The sequence below is a fragment of the Eptatretus burgeri genome, chromosome 4 (assembly GCF_056783735.1).
Source record: "Eptatretus burgeri isolate ZD-2024b chromosome 4, Ebu_testis_v1, whole genome shotgun sequence".
Lineage (NCBI taxonomy): Eukaryota > Metazoa > Chordata > Myxini > Myxiniformes > Myxinidae > Eptatretus > Eptatretus burgeri.
In genome coordinates this window covers 8,353,661-8,370,340 of record NC_140964.1, presented here as the reverse complement: position 1 = coordinate 8,370,340, position 16,680 = coordinate 8,353,661, and the positions used below count along the sequence as shown (strand labels likewise).

Genomic DNA, 16,680 nt, shown 5'->3' with positions numbered 1-16,680 from the left:
ATGATAAATATACATAACACCATGAGAAATATCAACTACCCCATGATAAATATACATTACACCATGATAAATATCCATTACACCATGATAAAAATACACGACACCATGATAAATACATTACACCATGATAAATATCCACAACACCATGATAAATATACATTACACAATGATAAATATACATTACACCATGATAAATATCCATTACACCATGATAAATACACATTACACAATGACAAATATACATTATATCATGATAAATATACATTACACCATGATAAATATCCACAACACCATGATAAATATACATTACACAATGATAAATATACATCACACCATGATAAATATCCATTACACCATGATAAATACACATTACACCATGAGAAATATCAACTACCCCATGATAAATATACATTACACCATGATAAATATCCATTACACCATGATAAATACACATTACACCATGATAAATATCCACAACACCATGATAAATATACATTACACAATGATAAATATCCATTACACCATGATAAATACACATTACACAATGATAAATATACATTACATCATGATAAATATACATTACACCATGATAAATATCCACCACACCATGATAAATATACATTACATCATGATAAATATTCATTACAACATGATAAATATCCACAACACCATGATAAATATACATTACACCATGATAAATATTCATTACAACATGATAAATATCCATTACACCATGAAAAATATACACTACACCATGATAAATATACATTACACCATGATAAATATTCATTACAACATGATAAATATCCACCACACCATGATAGATATACACTACACCATGATAAATATACATTACACCATGATAAATATTCATTACAACATGATAAATATCCATTACACCATGATAGATATACACTACACCATGATAAATATACATTACACCATGATAAATATACATTACACCATGATAAATATACATTACACCATGATAAATATTCATTACACCATGATAAATATCCACCACACCATGATAAATATAGATTACACCATGATAAATATTCATTACAACATGATAAATATCCACAACACCATGATAAATATCCACAACACCATGATAAATATTCATTACAACATGATAAATATCCACAACACCATGATAAATATTCACTACACCATGATAAATATTCATTACACCATGATAAATATCCATTACACCATGATAAATATTCATTACACCATGATAAATATACACTACACCATGATAAATATTCATTACACCATGATAAATATACACTACACCATGATAAATATTCATTACACCATGATAAATATACATTACACCATGATAAATATACATTACACCATGATAAATATTCATTACAACATGATAAATATCCATTACACCATGATAAATATTCACTACACCATGATAAATATTCATTACACCATGATAGATATACACTACACCATGATAAATATACACTACACCATGATAAATATACATTACACCATGATAAATATACATTACACCATGATAAATATACATTACACCATGATAAATATTCATTACACCATGATAAATATCCACCACACCATGATAAATATAGATTACACCATGATAAATATTCATTACAACATGATAAATATCCACAACACCATGATAAATATCCACAACACCATGATAAATATTCATTACAACATGATAAATATCCACAACACCATGATAAATATTCACTACACCATGATAAATATTCATTACACCATGATAAATATCCATTACACCATGATAAATATTCATTACACCATGATAAATATACACTACACCATGATAAATATTCATTACACCATGATAAATATACACTACACCATGATAAATATTCATTACACCATGATAAATATACATTACACCATGATAAATATACATTACACCATGATAAATATTCATTACAACATGATAAATATCCATTACACCATGATAAATATTCACTACACCATGATAAATATTCATTACACCATGATAGATATACACTACACCATGATAAATATACACTACACCATGATAAATATTCACTACACCATGATAAATATTCATTACACCATGATAAATATCCATTACACCATGATAAATATTCATTACACCATGATAAATATTCATTACACCATGATAAATATTCATTACACCATGATAAATATACACTACACCATGATAAATATTCATTACACCATGATAAATATACACTACACCATGATAAATATTCATTACACCAAGATAAATATACACTACACCATGACAAATATACACTACACCATGATAAATATCCATTACACCATGAAAGATATTCATTACACCTTGATAAATATACACTACACCATGATAAATATTCATTACACCATGATAAATATACACTACACCATGATAAATATACACTGCACCATGATATATATCCATTACACCATGATAAATATCCACAACACCATGATAAATATCCATTACACCATGATAAATAAACATGACACCATGATAGATATACACAACACCATGATAAATATCCACGACACCATGATAAATATACATTACACCATGATAAATATTCATTACACCATGATAAATATCCACAACACCATGATAAATATACATGACACCATGATAGATATACATTACACCATTACAAATATACATTACTCCATGATAAAGAAACATTACACCAGGTCAGGTGAGGTATGGGAGCATGTGCCAGAGCAGTGCGTTACTGTGTCCTCTTTCTGCCGATACTCCAGGGGCATCTGTATTGTTATTCCCCAGGCAGATACCTGAACCATCCCCATCCCCTTGAGATGCCGATCAACCTGCTGCAACCACGAGGCACGTGGTCGGCCCGTTGGCCTCCTCCACTCACGAGGCTCCCTTGTTGACAGAATCAGGTGAGCAGGATTGGCGTCAGGAAAACGAGCCACATATCCATATTGCCACAGCTGACGCTCACTGACTATACAGGTAACAAATCTCAACAGAGTCTCAGCAACCGTTTGTTGGACACAAATTCTGACCAGCGATAGCCAAGGATTCTCACAAGAAGTGAAGTCTCCGTCTCAGTGCTCTGGTCAGAGTCCAAGTCTCACGTCTGCAGAGCAAGACTGGAAGCACCAAGGGCCTGAAGACTCAGACTTTCATCCTCCTGCACAGGTACCGACAGCGCCACACCACATCATTCATTGAATCCACGACTCCCCAGGCCTGAACTCGAAACCTATTAACCTCTGACTCACAGCCAGCAGAGACATGAATATCACTGCCAAAGGAAGTGAATCTCTCAGTGACCTCAACATCCTCACCACAAACAAGTACAGACATGATAGCAGCATCCAAGATGTTATTGAAAGCCTGGATCTTAGTTTTGACTCAGGAAATCATTCAGCATCTTGAGGACCCCCATAAGGATATCCAGAGTCTTCACAAAAAGATGACTGCATCGTCTGTGAAATCAAGGTAAGAGATCTTGACCTTCCCGAAAAATGCACCGCAGCTTGATCTCTCCGACATCCTCCCCAGAATCTAGTCCATTCAAGCGCTGAAAAGTGTGGGAGCCAGTACACGCCCCTGACGAACTCCAGTAACAATTGGAAATAAGTCAGAGATGGTATCACCACATCTCACAGCACTTTCAGTACCAGAGTATCATTCAGACATCGTACATATAAAAATGCGTCCTTCACGGTGAGATCACTCGCCTGAGTTGGAGCATGTACAGAGACCAGGGAAATGACACCCAAGGAGTGACGAATCCTTGGTCTCATGATACGCTCGTTGACCAGTTTTACCTCAATTATCATGGGAGTCAGCTTATTGGACACAGCTACAGAATCTCTTTTCGCATGACAACTATCACAGCACCCAGAGTAATAGTAAGTATAACCATACGCCATGATCTCTCCACTATCCGGTCACCGAACCTCAAGAGTGCTGCAATACTGATGTTCAAATGCTGGACCTCAGATGACAACTGAGACAGGTGATCATCCTCTCTTAGGGATTGGAGATTCCAGGAACCCACCTGAAAGGACCGTCTCACGTTAACCCAAGGACACTGCCATCTGGTGGACGACACCTCAGCCCCACTCCTCCACACACAACTGCAATCTGACCCAAGAAGTTTACCCTATGTTTTTCCAACCATCAAAGAATGGGGTCACGACAGCTTTGCTCCAATCCCATCATCCGATAAGTTGCCCCGCGAAGTGCAGCAGTACAGGAGGTACTCACATGGCACATTACATTGCCCCTTGATAAATATACATTTCAGTAATTACACCATGATAAATATACATTTCACATTCTATACACACATTGCTGCATTATATACACATTACTACATTCTCTACACACATTACTACATTATATACACACATTACTACATTATATACACACATTACGACATTATATATATATATATATATATATATATATATATATATATATATATATATATATATATATATATATATATATATGTATATATATATATATATGTATATATATATATATATATATATATGTATATATATATATATATATATATATATATATATATATATATATATATATATATATAGATATATATATATACTCATTACTGCACTATATACACACATTATTACATTATCTCCACACATCACTACGTTATGTACACACATTGCTTCATTATATTGTTATGGCTGTTGAAATTCGCAGAGCACCATATAGGTCCTTAGATCAGTTATGCCGATAAGTCTGTGTTCAGATAGATTTCCCCACCGTTGTCTGAAGGGAATTATTCATGTCACCCGGGCTGTGATCTTTGAGTTAGCCGTTTTTCTTTTACTGTCGTTATTTTGGACCAACCACAACGCCAACCACCAACCACCTTCTCCACCACACCAGCCACCCACCACCTTCTCCACCACGCCAACCACCAACCACCTTCTCCACCACGCCAACCACCAACCACCTTCTCCACCATGCCAACCACCAACCACCTTCCCCACTATGCCAACCACCAACCACCCTCTCCACAACCGCCTTCATAACAACGACATCTCCTCACCATCCCCTAATCCACATCTCCCCCAATAGAACAACATCGCCTCACTTTCATCTCCGAAGAGACGCCATCTTTGCGCCAGCCACGGCGAGTCCGCATCGAACGGCATCGCTGCAGGCACACGTGGGGGTTTGCTCGCCGTGCAAGTCGGTGATCTCGAGCACGTCCGCTCGCCACGCAAGTCGGTGATTTCGTGCACGTCCGCTCTGTGCAAGCTTCGTCCGAGATTCGGATGAAGAGAGTAAGAGGGGCGGAGCCAGCGGGGGGGGGGGGGCGGGGTCAGAGATTAGAGGTGAGAGTGCGAAGGCCAAACCTCGTCTCTTAGCCCCTATATAAGGGCGAGCGGAACGCCAAGCGCAGTCAGTCGGTGGAGTGTCTGTCGGGGTTCGGAGCGCCTGGACCCTGAAGCCTGCAGTCCGTGGAGAAGCTGAGGAGAGCAGAGGAGACGCGAGCACGACCAAGCCTGCTGTGCCGCGCGGATCTGCGTGTTCGTGTGCGAGCCGGAGAGAGCTCGCCAACCATCTCCGAACGGTCTGAGGTGATCGGGCTTCGGAACGGTCCGAGCATCGCTGAGGGACAAATGGGTTCTTAAAGAGAGCATCAACTCAAAAAGAGCGAAGACCCGTTCGTTCCTCTCAGGCGTTGCCAGCTAGGGCTCGAATCACCAGGCCGCAGCCGAGCCGCGGTTACGCTAGCTGCCGTGGGGACGGAACATCGTGGGTCGCCCCAGCGAGGAAGGTAACCTGCGCAGCCTCTTGGAGCTCCGGTCCTCAAAGCTCCATGACATAAAGACCCCGAGAGGTCCAGTCTACCCCCTTGTCTTTGAGGGGGTTTTTCCTTGCTTTTCTTTGTATGAAAGTTGTGGCGCTGAGTCCGTCAAGGAAAACTGTATAAGTGACTGTACATAATAGATAGATGGGATTAGCTCTCTCCTTTGCATTGTGTTTGGCTGTATAATTGCATGTGTGCTTCTCCCATTCATTGCATGACTGCTTACGTGCTTATGTGTTGTTGGGAAATAAATGTGCTTGTTTGAATGTTGACCTGTTTGTCACGTCATTTTCCCACCATTGAAATGTCGTATTGCATTTCGGAATAATAGCGGGCTTTTTAATAGCCGATAATAGAATCGGGTCCAGCGAGGCCTCGCGATAATACCCCGCTCGGTTTTCCCAAAACGGAGCGAGCTGCTTAAGCGACTTGTGTCCAAGCAGTCCTCGCTGAGGTAGAATTTCTCTGTAATCTACCCGCGCGAATAATTAGGTAAATCGATTATTTGGTGATCGGACCCTGCAGCGCGCGGGTAGAGAGCGGACAAGGTTGTGGTGTGCTTGGAGCACACACGTGACTGGTTTTCGGCGGTGTTCCAGAAAGTCGCGACTGAATTGTCTGTCTGGTGGGCGTACGGCCGCAATTCGGCTAAAAGTGGCTGTCCGCACGCCGGCGGGCGAGAATTCGTAACAATATATACACAAAAAGACATTATTTATACACATTACGACATTATATACACATTACAACATTATATACACATTACTACATTATATACACATTACTACATTATATGCACACGTTACTATATTATATACACACATTATTACATTATATACACACATTACTACATTATATACACATTATTACATTACTACATTATAACATTATACACATTATATTATATTATTATACACATTATGACATTATATATATATATACACATTGCTGTATTATACATACACATTACTACATTATGTACACACATACGACATTGCATGTCCACATTTGTAAATTATGTGCACATTGCTCCATTATACACACATTACTACATTATAGATACACATTAATGCATTTTTTACACAAATTAATTCATTGCATACACACATTACTACATTATGTACACATTATTACATTATATACACACATTACTACATTAGGTACACATTATTACATTATATACACACATTACTACCTTTTATACACACATTACTACATTACATATACACATTACTACATTATATACATACATTACTACATTATCTCCACACATTACAACATTATATATACACATTACTACATTATATATACACATTACTACATTATATACACACATTACTACATTATCTCCACACATCACTACATTATGTACACACATTACTTCATTATATATACACAAAAATACATTATTTAAACAAATTAATACATTATATTCACATTACTATATTATATACGACATTACTTACTACATTATGTACACACATTACGACATTATATACACATTATTACATTATATTATATTAGTATACACATTACGACATTATATATACACATTCCGACATTATATATACACATTACTACATTATATATACACATTACTACATTATATACACACATTACTACATTATCTCCACACATCACTACATTATGTACACACATTACTTCATTATATATACACAAAAATACATTATTTATACACACATTACTACATTATATACACATTACTATATTATATACACACATTACTTACTACATTATGTACACACATTATGACATTATATACACATTATTACATTATATTTTATTAGTATACACATTACGACATTATATATATACACATTCCGACATTATATATACACATTACTACATTATATATACACATTACTACATTATATACACACATTACTACATTATCTCCACACATCACTACATTATGTACACACATTACTTCATTATATATACACAAAAATACATTATTTATACACATTACGACATTATATACACATTACAACATTATATACACATTACTACATTATATACACATTACTACATTATATGCACACGTTACTATATTATATACACACATTATTACATTATATACACACATTACTACATTATATACACATTATTACATTACTACATTATAACATTATACACATTATATTATATTATTATACACATTATGACATTATATATATATACACATTGCTGTATTATACATACACATTACTACATTATGTACACACATACGACATTGCATGTCCACATTTGTAAATTATGTGCACATTGCTCCATTATACACACATTACTACATTATAGATACACATTAATGCATTTTTTACACAAATTAATTCATTGCATACACACATTACTACATTATGTACACATTATTACATTATATACACACATTACTACATTATGTACACATTATTACATTATATACACACATTACTACCTTTTATACACACATTACTACATTACATATACACATTACTACATTATATACATACATTACTACATTATCTCCACACATTACAACATTATATATACACATTACTACATTATATATACACATTACTACATTATATACACACATTACTACATTATCTCCACACATCACTACATTATGTACACACATTACTTCATTATATATACACAAAAATACATTATTTAAACAAATTAATACATTATATTCACATTACTATATTATATACGACATTACTTACTACATTATGTACACACATTACGACATTATATACACATTATTACATTATATTATATTAGTATACACATTACGACATTATATATACACATTCCGACATTATATATACACATTACTACATTATATATACACATTACTACATTATATACACACATTACTACATTATCTCCACACATCACTACATTATGTACACACATTACTTCATTATATATACACAAAAATACATTATTTATACACACATTACTACATTATATACACATTACTATATTATATACACACATTACTTACTACATTATGTACACACATTATGACATTATATACACATTATTACATTATATTTTATTAGTATACACATTACGACATTATATATATACACATTCCGACATTATATATACACATTACTACATTATATATACACATTACTACATTATATACACACATTACTACATTATCTCCACACATCACTACATTATGTACACACATTACTTCATTATATATACACAAAAATACATTATTTATACACATTACGACATTATATACACATTACTACATTATATACACATTACTATATTATATACACACATTACTTACTACATTATGTACACACATTACGACATTATATACACATTATTACATTATATTATATTAGTATACACATTACGACATTATATATACACATTCCGACATTATATATACACATTACTACATTATATATACACATTACTACATTATATACACACATTACTACATTATCTCCACACATCATTACATTATGTACACACATTACTTCATTATATATACACAAAAATACATTATTTATACACATTACAACATTATATACACATTACTATATTATATACACACATTACTTACGACATTATGTACACACATTACGACATTATATGCACATTATTACATTATATTATATTAGTATACACATTACGACATTATATATACACCTTATTACATTATATACACACATTACTACATTATGTACACATTATTACATTATATACACACTTTACTACCTTATATACACACATTACTACATTACATATACACATCACTACATTATATACACACATTACTACATTATCTCCACACATTACTACATTATATATACACATTACTACATTATATATACACATTACTACATTATATACACACATTACTATATTATCTCCACACATCAATACATTATGTACACACATTACTTCATTATATATATACACAAAAATACATTATTTATACACATTACTACATTATATACACATTACTATATTATATACACAAATTACTTGCGACATTATGTACACACATTACGACATTATATACACATTATTACATTATATTATATTAGTATACACATTACTACATTATATATACACATCACGACATTATATACACATTATTACATTATATTATATTAGTATACACATTACGACATTATATATACACATTACTGCACTATACATACACATTACTACATTGCATTTCCACATTGCTCCATTATACACACATTACTACATTATAGACACACATTAATGCATTTTTTTACACAAATTACTTAATTGCATACACACATTACTACATTACAGAGACATAACAGAAGTAAATAGACACCATGATTTTTAGAGAAAATATTTATTGAACATTTGAAGAATATTTGATCCATTTTAATACAATCACGAGTATTTTGTGGACTTTCCATTTGCAGATTTCAATGCTTTTACTCTTTCAGACAAAGAACTAATGAGTTCTGAAATTTTCTCTCATGGGATTTCTGCCCAGGCTTCATGCAAAAGGTTGAGGAATTCTGCCCGTGATGTTGGCTTCCTGGACTTTTTCTGCACAGCTTGTTCTAATATGGCCCAGAGATGTTCAATGGGATTCATGTCGTGAGACTGACTTGGCCATGGAAGTCGCTTGATCCCATTTCTGTCCTGCAATTCTTTGGTCTTTTTTGCAGTGTGGCATGGCGCTCCATCTTCCATGAACAGAACGTTGTTTTTGACCATCTGACCAGTGGAGCAGTCCATCCTCGAGGATAGAAATGTATATCATTGAGTTGATGTTGCCAATACACTCCACAAGCTCTGACCGACCAGCGCTCGAGATTGCTTCCCACACCATCACTGAAAAACCACCGTGTTTGACTGCAATCGGGTCAAAGAGAACTTTTGACTGGGAAGACTCCAGACCATATGCATCCACTGTCAGAAAATTTTGCAAAGTGGGATTCATCTGAAAAAATGACAGTTTGCCAAAACTTCAAGGGTCTGTTGGCCATCTCGTCAGCCCACTTAGTTCTCCTTTGAATGTTGGCTGGTCAAAGCTGGTTTTCTCCTAGTTTCTCTCCCATCGTAGCCCAGTTGATGAAGGTTCCACACGGCAGTTCTTGAGCTATCTTGGACCTCCTCTGCAACATCTGCTGCCTTGCAACGGGGAGTTTTCTCAATGGACCGCTTGACAGCTTTAAGACACCTTTCTGAGGGCCGAGATCGACCAGAATGGAAGCCTGTGGATTCCTTGCCTTCGCTGGTGAATTGCACAATCACCCGATTGACTGTAGAAAGCGGAATGCCAAGGTTCTGAGCTATCTGATGCTGGCCGACTCCACCTTCCGATTGGTCAACAATTCTTACTCTTTGAAAATCACAAAGGTTGTGCTCCCTGGGTTCGAGGCATAGTTAATTGTTGTCCAAGACCCAGGAACTCGTTTCTGCAAAAAATAGTTGAATATTAGTACAAATCGCTGAGTAAAATTTGCTTTATACAGATTAAATGAATACATTTAAGGTGTCTAATTACTTCTGTCATGTCTCTGTGTATATACACATTACTACATTATATATGCACATTACTACATTATGTATGCACATTAATACATTATATGTACACATTATTACATTATGAGTGTGTGTGAATGGATGACCAAGGGTTGTTCTCACAAACTCTTTGCCAAGTCAGCGAGGTGCCGATGTTGGCGTGCGATGTTGCTGGAGATTTCAGACTGCTTGTATGACGTGGTCTGCAGATCGTCCAGGTATTTCTGAAACACCTGCTGTGGATGCCAAGAGAGGATGCGAAAATTTCAGGAGCAAGAGAGAGTGAAAGTTTAAGAGAAGGTGTAATGAGAGTTCCAGAGGAGGAGGAGTGGGAGTTCCAGAGGAGGGGGTGGGAGTTCCAAAGGAGGGGGAGTGGGAGTTCCAGAGGGGAAGTGGGAGTTCTAGAGGAAGGGGAGTGGGGGTTTAAGAGGAGGTGAATGGAAGTTCATTACAAGAGTAAAACTGGCCTAGGCCTTCTGGTCTCCTCCATCCCGCCAAAGTCGGTCGGTACCTGTTCTCCCAGAATCCCATATGTAGTTACCCCATGCCAATGCACACTTTCGAAATGATTGACGAATGCTGAAGGAGGCTTTTCCTGGAGATTCGGCTCGGTGGGCACTTATCCCGCCGTTGAGAACTTGAAATGTGTGGCCGAATTCAAATTTTCTTTAAAACTAATTTTCAACATTTAAACGAAAGTGGCAATTTCAAGATCGTTAACCAAAATTCTGTTCCTGAGCAAATGGGACTTATGGAAATGTTGGGAATATGAGAAATATACGTGTGTGGCATCAGTATATATCACAGGTGAATATTATCGTTCTTCCAATAAGTCATGGCGCGAAGACTAAAATGCTGGCAAATTTCTTCAGTGTGTTCCTTCACATATACTATACTTCTTCACTGTGTGCCTTCACATATACTGTACTTCTTTAGTGTGTGCCTTCACATATATACTGTACTTCTTCAGTGTGTGCCTTCACATATACTGTACTTCTTCACTGTGTGCCTTCACATATACTGTACTTCTTCAGTGTGTGCCTTCACATATACTGTACTTCTTCAGTGTGTGCCTTCACATATACTGTACTTCTTCACTGTGTGCCTTCACATATACTGTACTTCTTCAGTGTGTGCCTTCACATATACTGTACTTCTTCAGTGTGTGCCTTCACATATACTGTACTTCTTCACTGTGTGCCTTCACATATACTGTACTTCTTCAATGTGTGCCTTCACATATACTGTACTTCTTCACTGTGTGCCTTCACATATACTGTACTTCTTCAGTGTGTGCCTTCACATATACTGTACTTCTTCAGTGTGTGCCTTCACATATACTGTACTTCTTCAATGTGTGCCTTCATATATACTGTACTTCTTCAATGTGTGCCTTCACATATACTGTACTTCTTCAATGTGTGCCTTCACATATACTGTACTTCTTCAGTGTGTGCCTTCACATATACTGTACTTCTTCAGTGTGTGTCTTCACATATAATGTACTTCTTCATTGTGTGCCTTCGCACATACTGTACTTCTTCAGTGTGTGCCTTCATATATACTGTACTTCTTCACTGTGTGCCTTCATATATACTGTACTTCTTCAATGTGTGCCTTCACATATACTGTACTTCTTCACTGTGTTCCTTCATATATAATGTACTTCTTCACTGTGTGCCTTCACATATACTGTACTTCTTCAATGTGTGCTTTCACATATACTGTACTTCTTCAGTGTGTGCCTTCACATATACTGTACTTCTTCAATGTGTGCCTTCACATATACTGTACTTCTTCAATGTGTGCCTTCACATATACTGTACTTCTTCAGTGTGTGCCTTCCCATATACTGTACTTCTTCAATGTGTGCCTTCACATATACTGTACTTCTTCACTGTGTTCCTTCATATATAATGTACTTCTTCACTGTGTGCCTTCACATATACTGTACTTCTTCAATGTGTGCCTTCACATATACTGTACTTCTTCAATGTGTGCCTTCACATATACTGTACTTCTTCAATGTGTGCCTTCACATATACTGTACTTCTTCAATGTGTGCCTTCACATATACTGTACTTCTTCACTGTGTTCCTTCATATATAATGTACTTCTTCAATGTGTGCCTTCACATATACTGTACTTCTTCAATGTGTGCCTTCACATATACTGTACTTCTTCAATGTGTGCCTTCACATATACTGTACTTCTTCAATGTGTGCCTTCACATATACTGTACTTCTTCACTGTGTTCCTTCATATATAATGTACTTCTTCAGTGTGTGTCTTCACATATAATGTACTTCTTCATTGTGTGCCTTCGCATATACTGTACTTCTTCAGTGTGTGTCTTCACATATAATGTACTTCTTCACTGTGTGCCTTCACATATACTGTACTTCTTCAGTGTGTGCCTTCACATATACTGTACTTCTTCAGTGTGTGCCTTCACATATACTGTACTTCTTCACTGTGTGCCTTCACATATACTGTACTTCTTCAGTGTGTGCCTTCACATATACTGTACTTCTTCAATGTGTGCCTTCACATATACTGTACTTCTTCAATGTGTGCCTTCACATATACTGTACTTCTTCAGTGTGTGCCTTCACATATACTGTACTTCTTCAGTGTGTGCCTTCACATATACTGTACTTCTTCAGTGTGTGCCTTCACATATACTGTACTTCTTCAGTGTGTGCCTTCACATATACTGTACTTCTTCAGTGTGTGCCTTCACATATACTGTACTTCTTCAGTGTGTGCCTTCACATATACTGTACTTCTTCAGTGTGTGCCTTCACATATACTGTACTTCTTCAATGTGTGCCTTCACATATACTGTACTTCTTCAATGTGTGCCTTCACATATACTGTACTTCTTCAGTGTGTGCCTTCACATATACTGTACTTCTTCACTGTGTGCCTTCACATATACTGTACTTCTTCAGTGTGTGCCTTCACATATACTGTACTTCTTCAATGTGTGCCTTCACATATACTGTACTTCTTCAATGTGTGCCTTCACATATACTGTACTTCTTCAATGTGTGCCTTCATATATAATGTACTTCTTCAATGTGTGCCTTCACATATACTGTACTTCTTCACTGTGTTCCTTCACATATACTGTACTTCTTCAGTGTGTTCCTTCACATATACTGTACTTCTTCAGTGTGTGCCTTCACATATACTGTACTTCTTCACTGTGTGCCTTCACATATACTGTACTTCTTCAGTGTGTGCCTTCACATATACTGTACTTCTTCACTGTGTGCCTTCACATATACTGTACTTCTTCAGTGTGTGCCTTCACATATACTGTACTTCTTCACTGTGTGCCTTCACATATACTGTACTTCTTCAATGTGTGCTTTCACATATACTGTACTTTTCAATGTGTGCCTTCATATATACTGTACTTCAATGTGTGCCTTCACATGTATACTGTACTTTTCAATGTGTGCCTTCACATATATACTGTACTTTTCAGTGTGTGCCTTCACATATACTGTACTTCTTCACTGTGTGCCTTCACATATACTGTACTTCTTCAGTGTGTGCCTTCACATATACTGTACTTCTTCAGTGTGTGCCTTCACATATACTGTACTTCTTCAATGTGTGCCTTCACATATACTGTACTTCTTCAATGTGTGCCTTCACATATACTGTACTTATTCACGGTGTGCCTTCACATATACTGTACTTCTTCAGTGTGTGCCTTCACATATACTGTACTTCTTCACTGTGTGCCTTCACATATACTGTACTTCTTCAATGTGTGCCTTCACATATACTGTACTTCTTCAATGTGTGCCTTCATATATAATGTACTTCTTCAATGTGTGCCTTCACATATACTGTACTTCTTCAATGTGTGCCTTCACATATACTGTACTTCTTCAATGTGTGCCTTCACATATACTGTACTTCTTCACGGTGTGCCTTCACATATACTGTACTTCTTCAGTGTGTGCCTTCACATATACTGTACTTCTTCACTGTGTGCCTTCACATATACTGTACTTCTTCAGTGTGTGCCTTCACATATACTGTACTTCTTCAATGTGTGCCTTCACATATACTGTACTTCTTCAATGTGTGCCTTCACATATACTGTACTTCTTCAATGTGTGTCTTCATATATAATGTACTTCTTCAATGTGTGCCTTCACATATACTGTACTTCTTCAATGTGTGCCTTCACATATACTGTACTTCTTCAATGTGTGCCTTCACATATACTGTACTTCTTCAGTGTGTGCCTTCACATATACTGTACTTCTTCACTGTGTGCCTTCACATATACTGTACTTCTTCAATGTGTGCCTTCACATATACTGTACTTCTTCAGTGTGTGCCTTCACATATACTGTACTTCTTCAGTGTGTGTCTTCACATATAATGTACTTCTTCATTGTGTGCCTTCGCACATACTGTACTTCTTCAGTGTGTGCCTTCATATATACTGTACTTCTTCACTGTGTGCCTTCATATATACTGTACTTCTTCAATGTGTGCCTTCACATATACTGTACTTCTTCACTGTGTTCCTTCATATATAATGTACTTCTTCACTGTGTGCCTTCACATATACTGTACTTCTTCAATGTGTGCTTTCACATATACTGTACTTCTTCAGTGTGTGCCTTCACATATACTGTACTTCTTCAGTGTGTGCCTTCCCATATACTGTACTTCTTCAATGTGTGCCTTCACATATACTGTACTTCTTCACTGTGTTCCTTCATATATAATGTACTTCTTCAATGTGTGCCTTCACATATACTGTACTTCTTAAATGTGTGCCTTCACATATACTGTACTTCTTCAATGTGTGCCTTCACATATACTGTACTTCTTCAGTGTGTGTCTTCACATATAATGTACTTCTTCATTGTGTGCCTTCGCACATACTGTACTTCTTCAGTGTGTGCCTTCATATATACTGTACTTCTTCACTGTGTGCCTTCATATATACTGTACTTCTTCAATGTGTGCCTTCACATATACTGTACTTCTTCAATGTGTGCCTTCATATATACTGTACTTCTTCAATGTGTGCCTTCACATATACTGTACTTCTTCAATGTGTGCCTTCACATATACTGTACTTCTTCAGTGTGTGCCTTCACATATACTGTACTTCTTCACTGTGTTCCTTCATATATAATGTACTTCTTCACTGTGTGCCTTCACATATACTGTACTTCTTCAATGTGTGCTTTCACATATACTGTACTTCTTCAGTGTGTGCCTTCACATATACTGTACT

The 16,680-nt window shown here is 36.1% G+C and overlaps 1 protein-coding gene across 5 annotated transcripts in view; it reads right to left on the bottom strand.

The window, feature by feature from the left end:
• LOC147027430 (transmembrane protein 120A-like) overlaps positions 1–16,680 on the bottom strand; it is a 148,398-nt gene that overhangs the window by 114,366 nt on the left and 17,352 nt on the right. For 3 of the 5 annotated variants that reach the window (XM_085876845.1, XM_085876847.1, XM_085876849.1), the window contains exon 2: positions 11,523–11,635. In XM_085876845.1, coding sequence (XP_085732971.1) covers positions 11,523–11,635 — 113 coding nt within the window. Of the gene's footprint in view, positions 1–11,480; positions 11,636–16,680 lie in introns of those variants that run through there. The other 2 variants (XM_085876846.1, XM_085876850.1) reach the window with 2 other exon arrangements.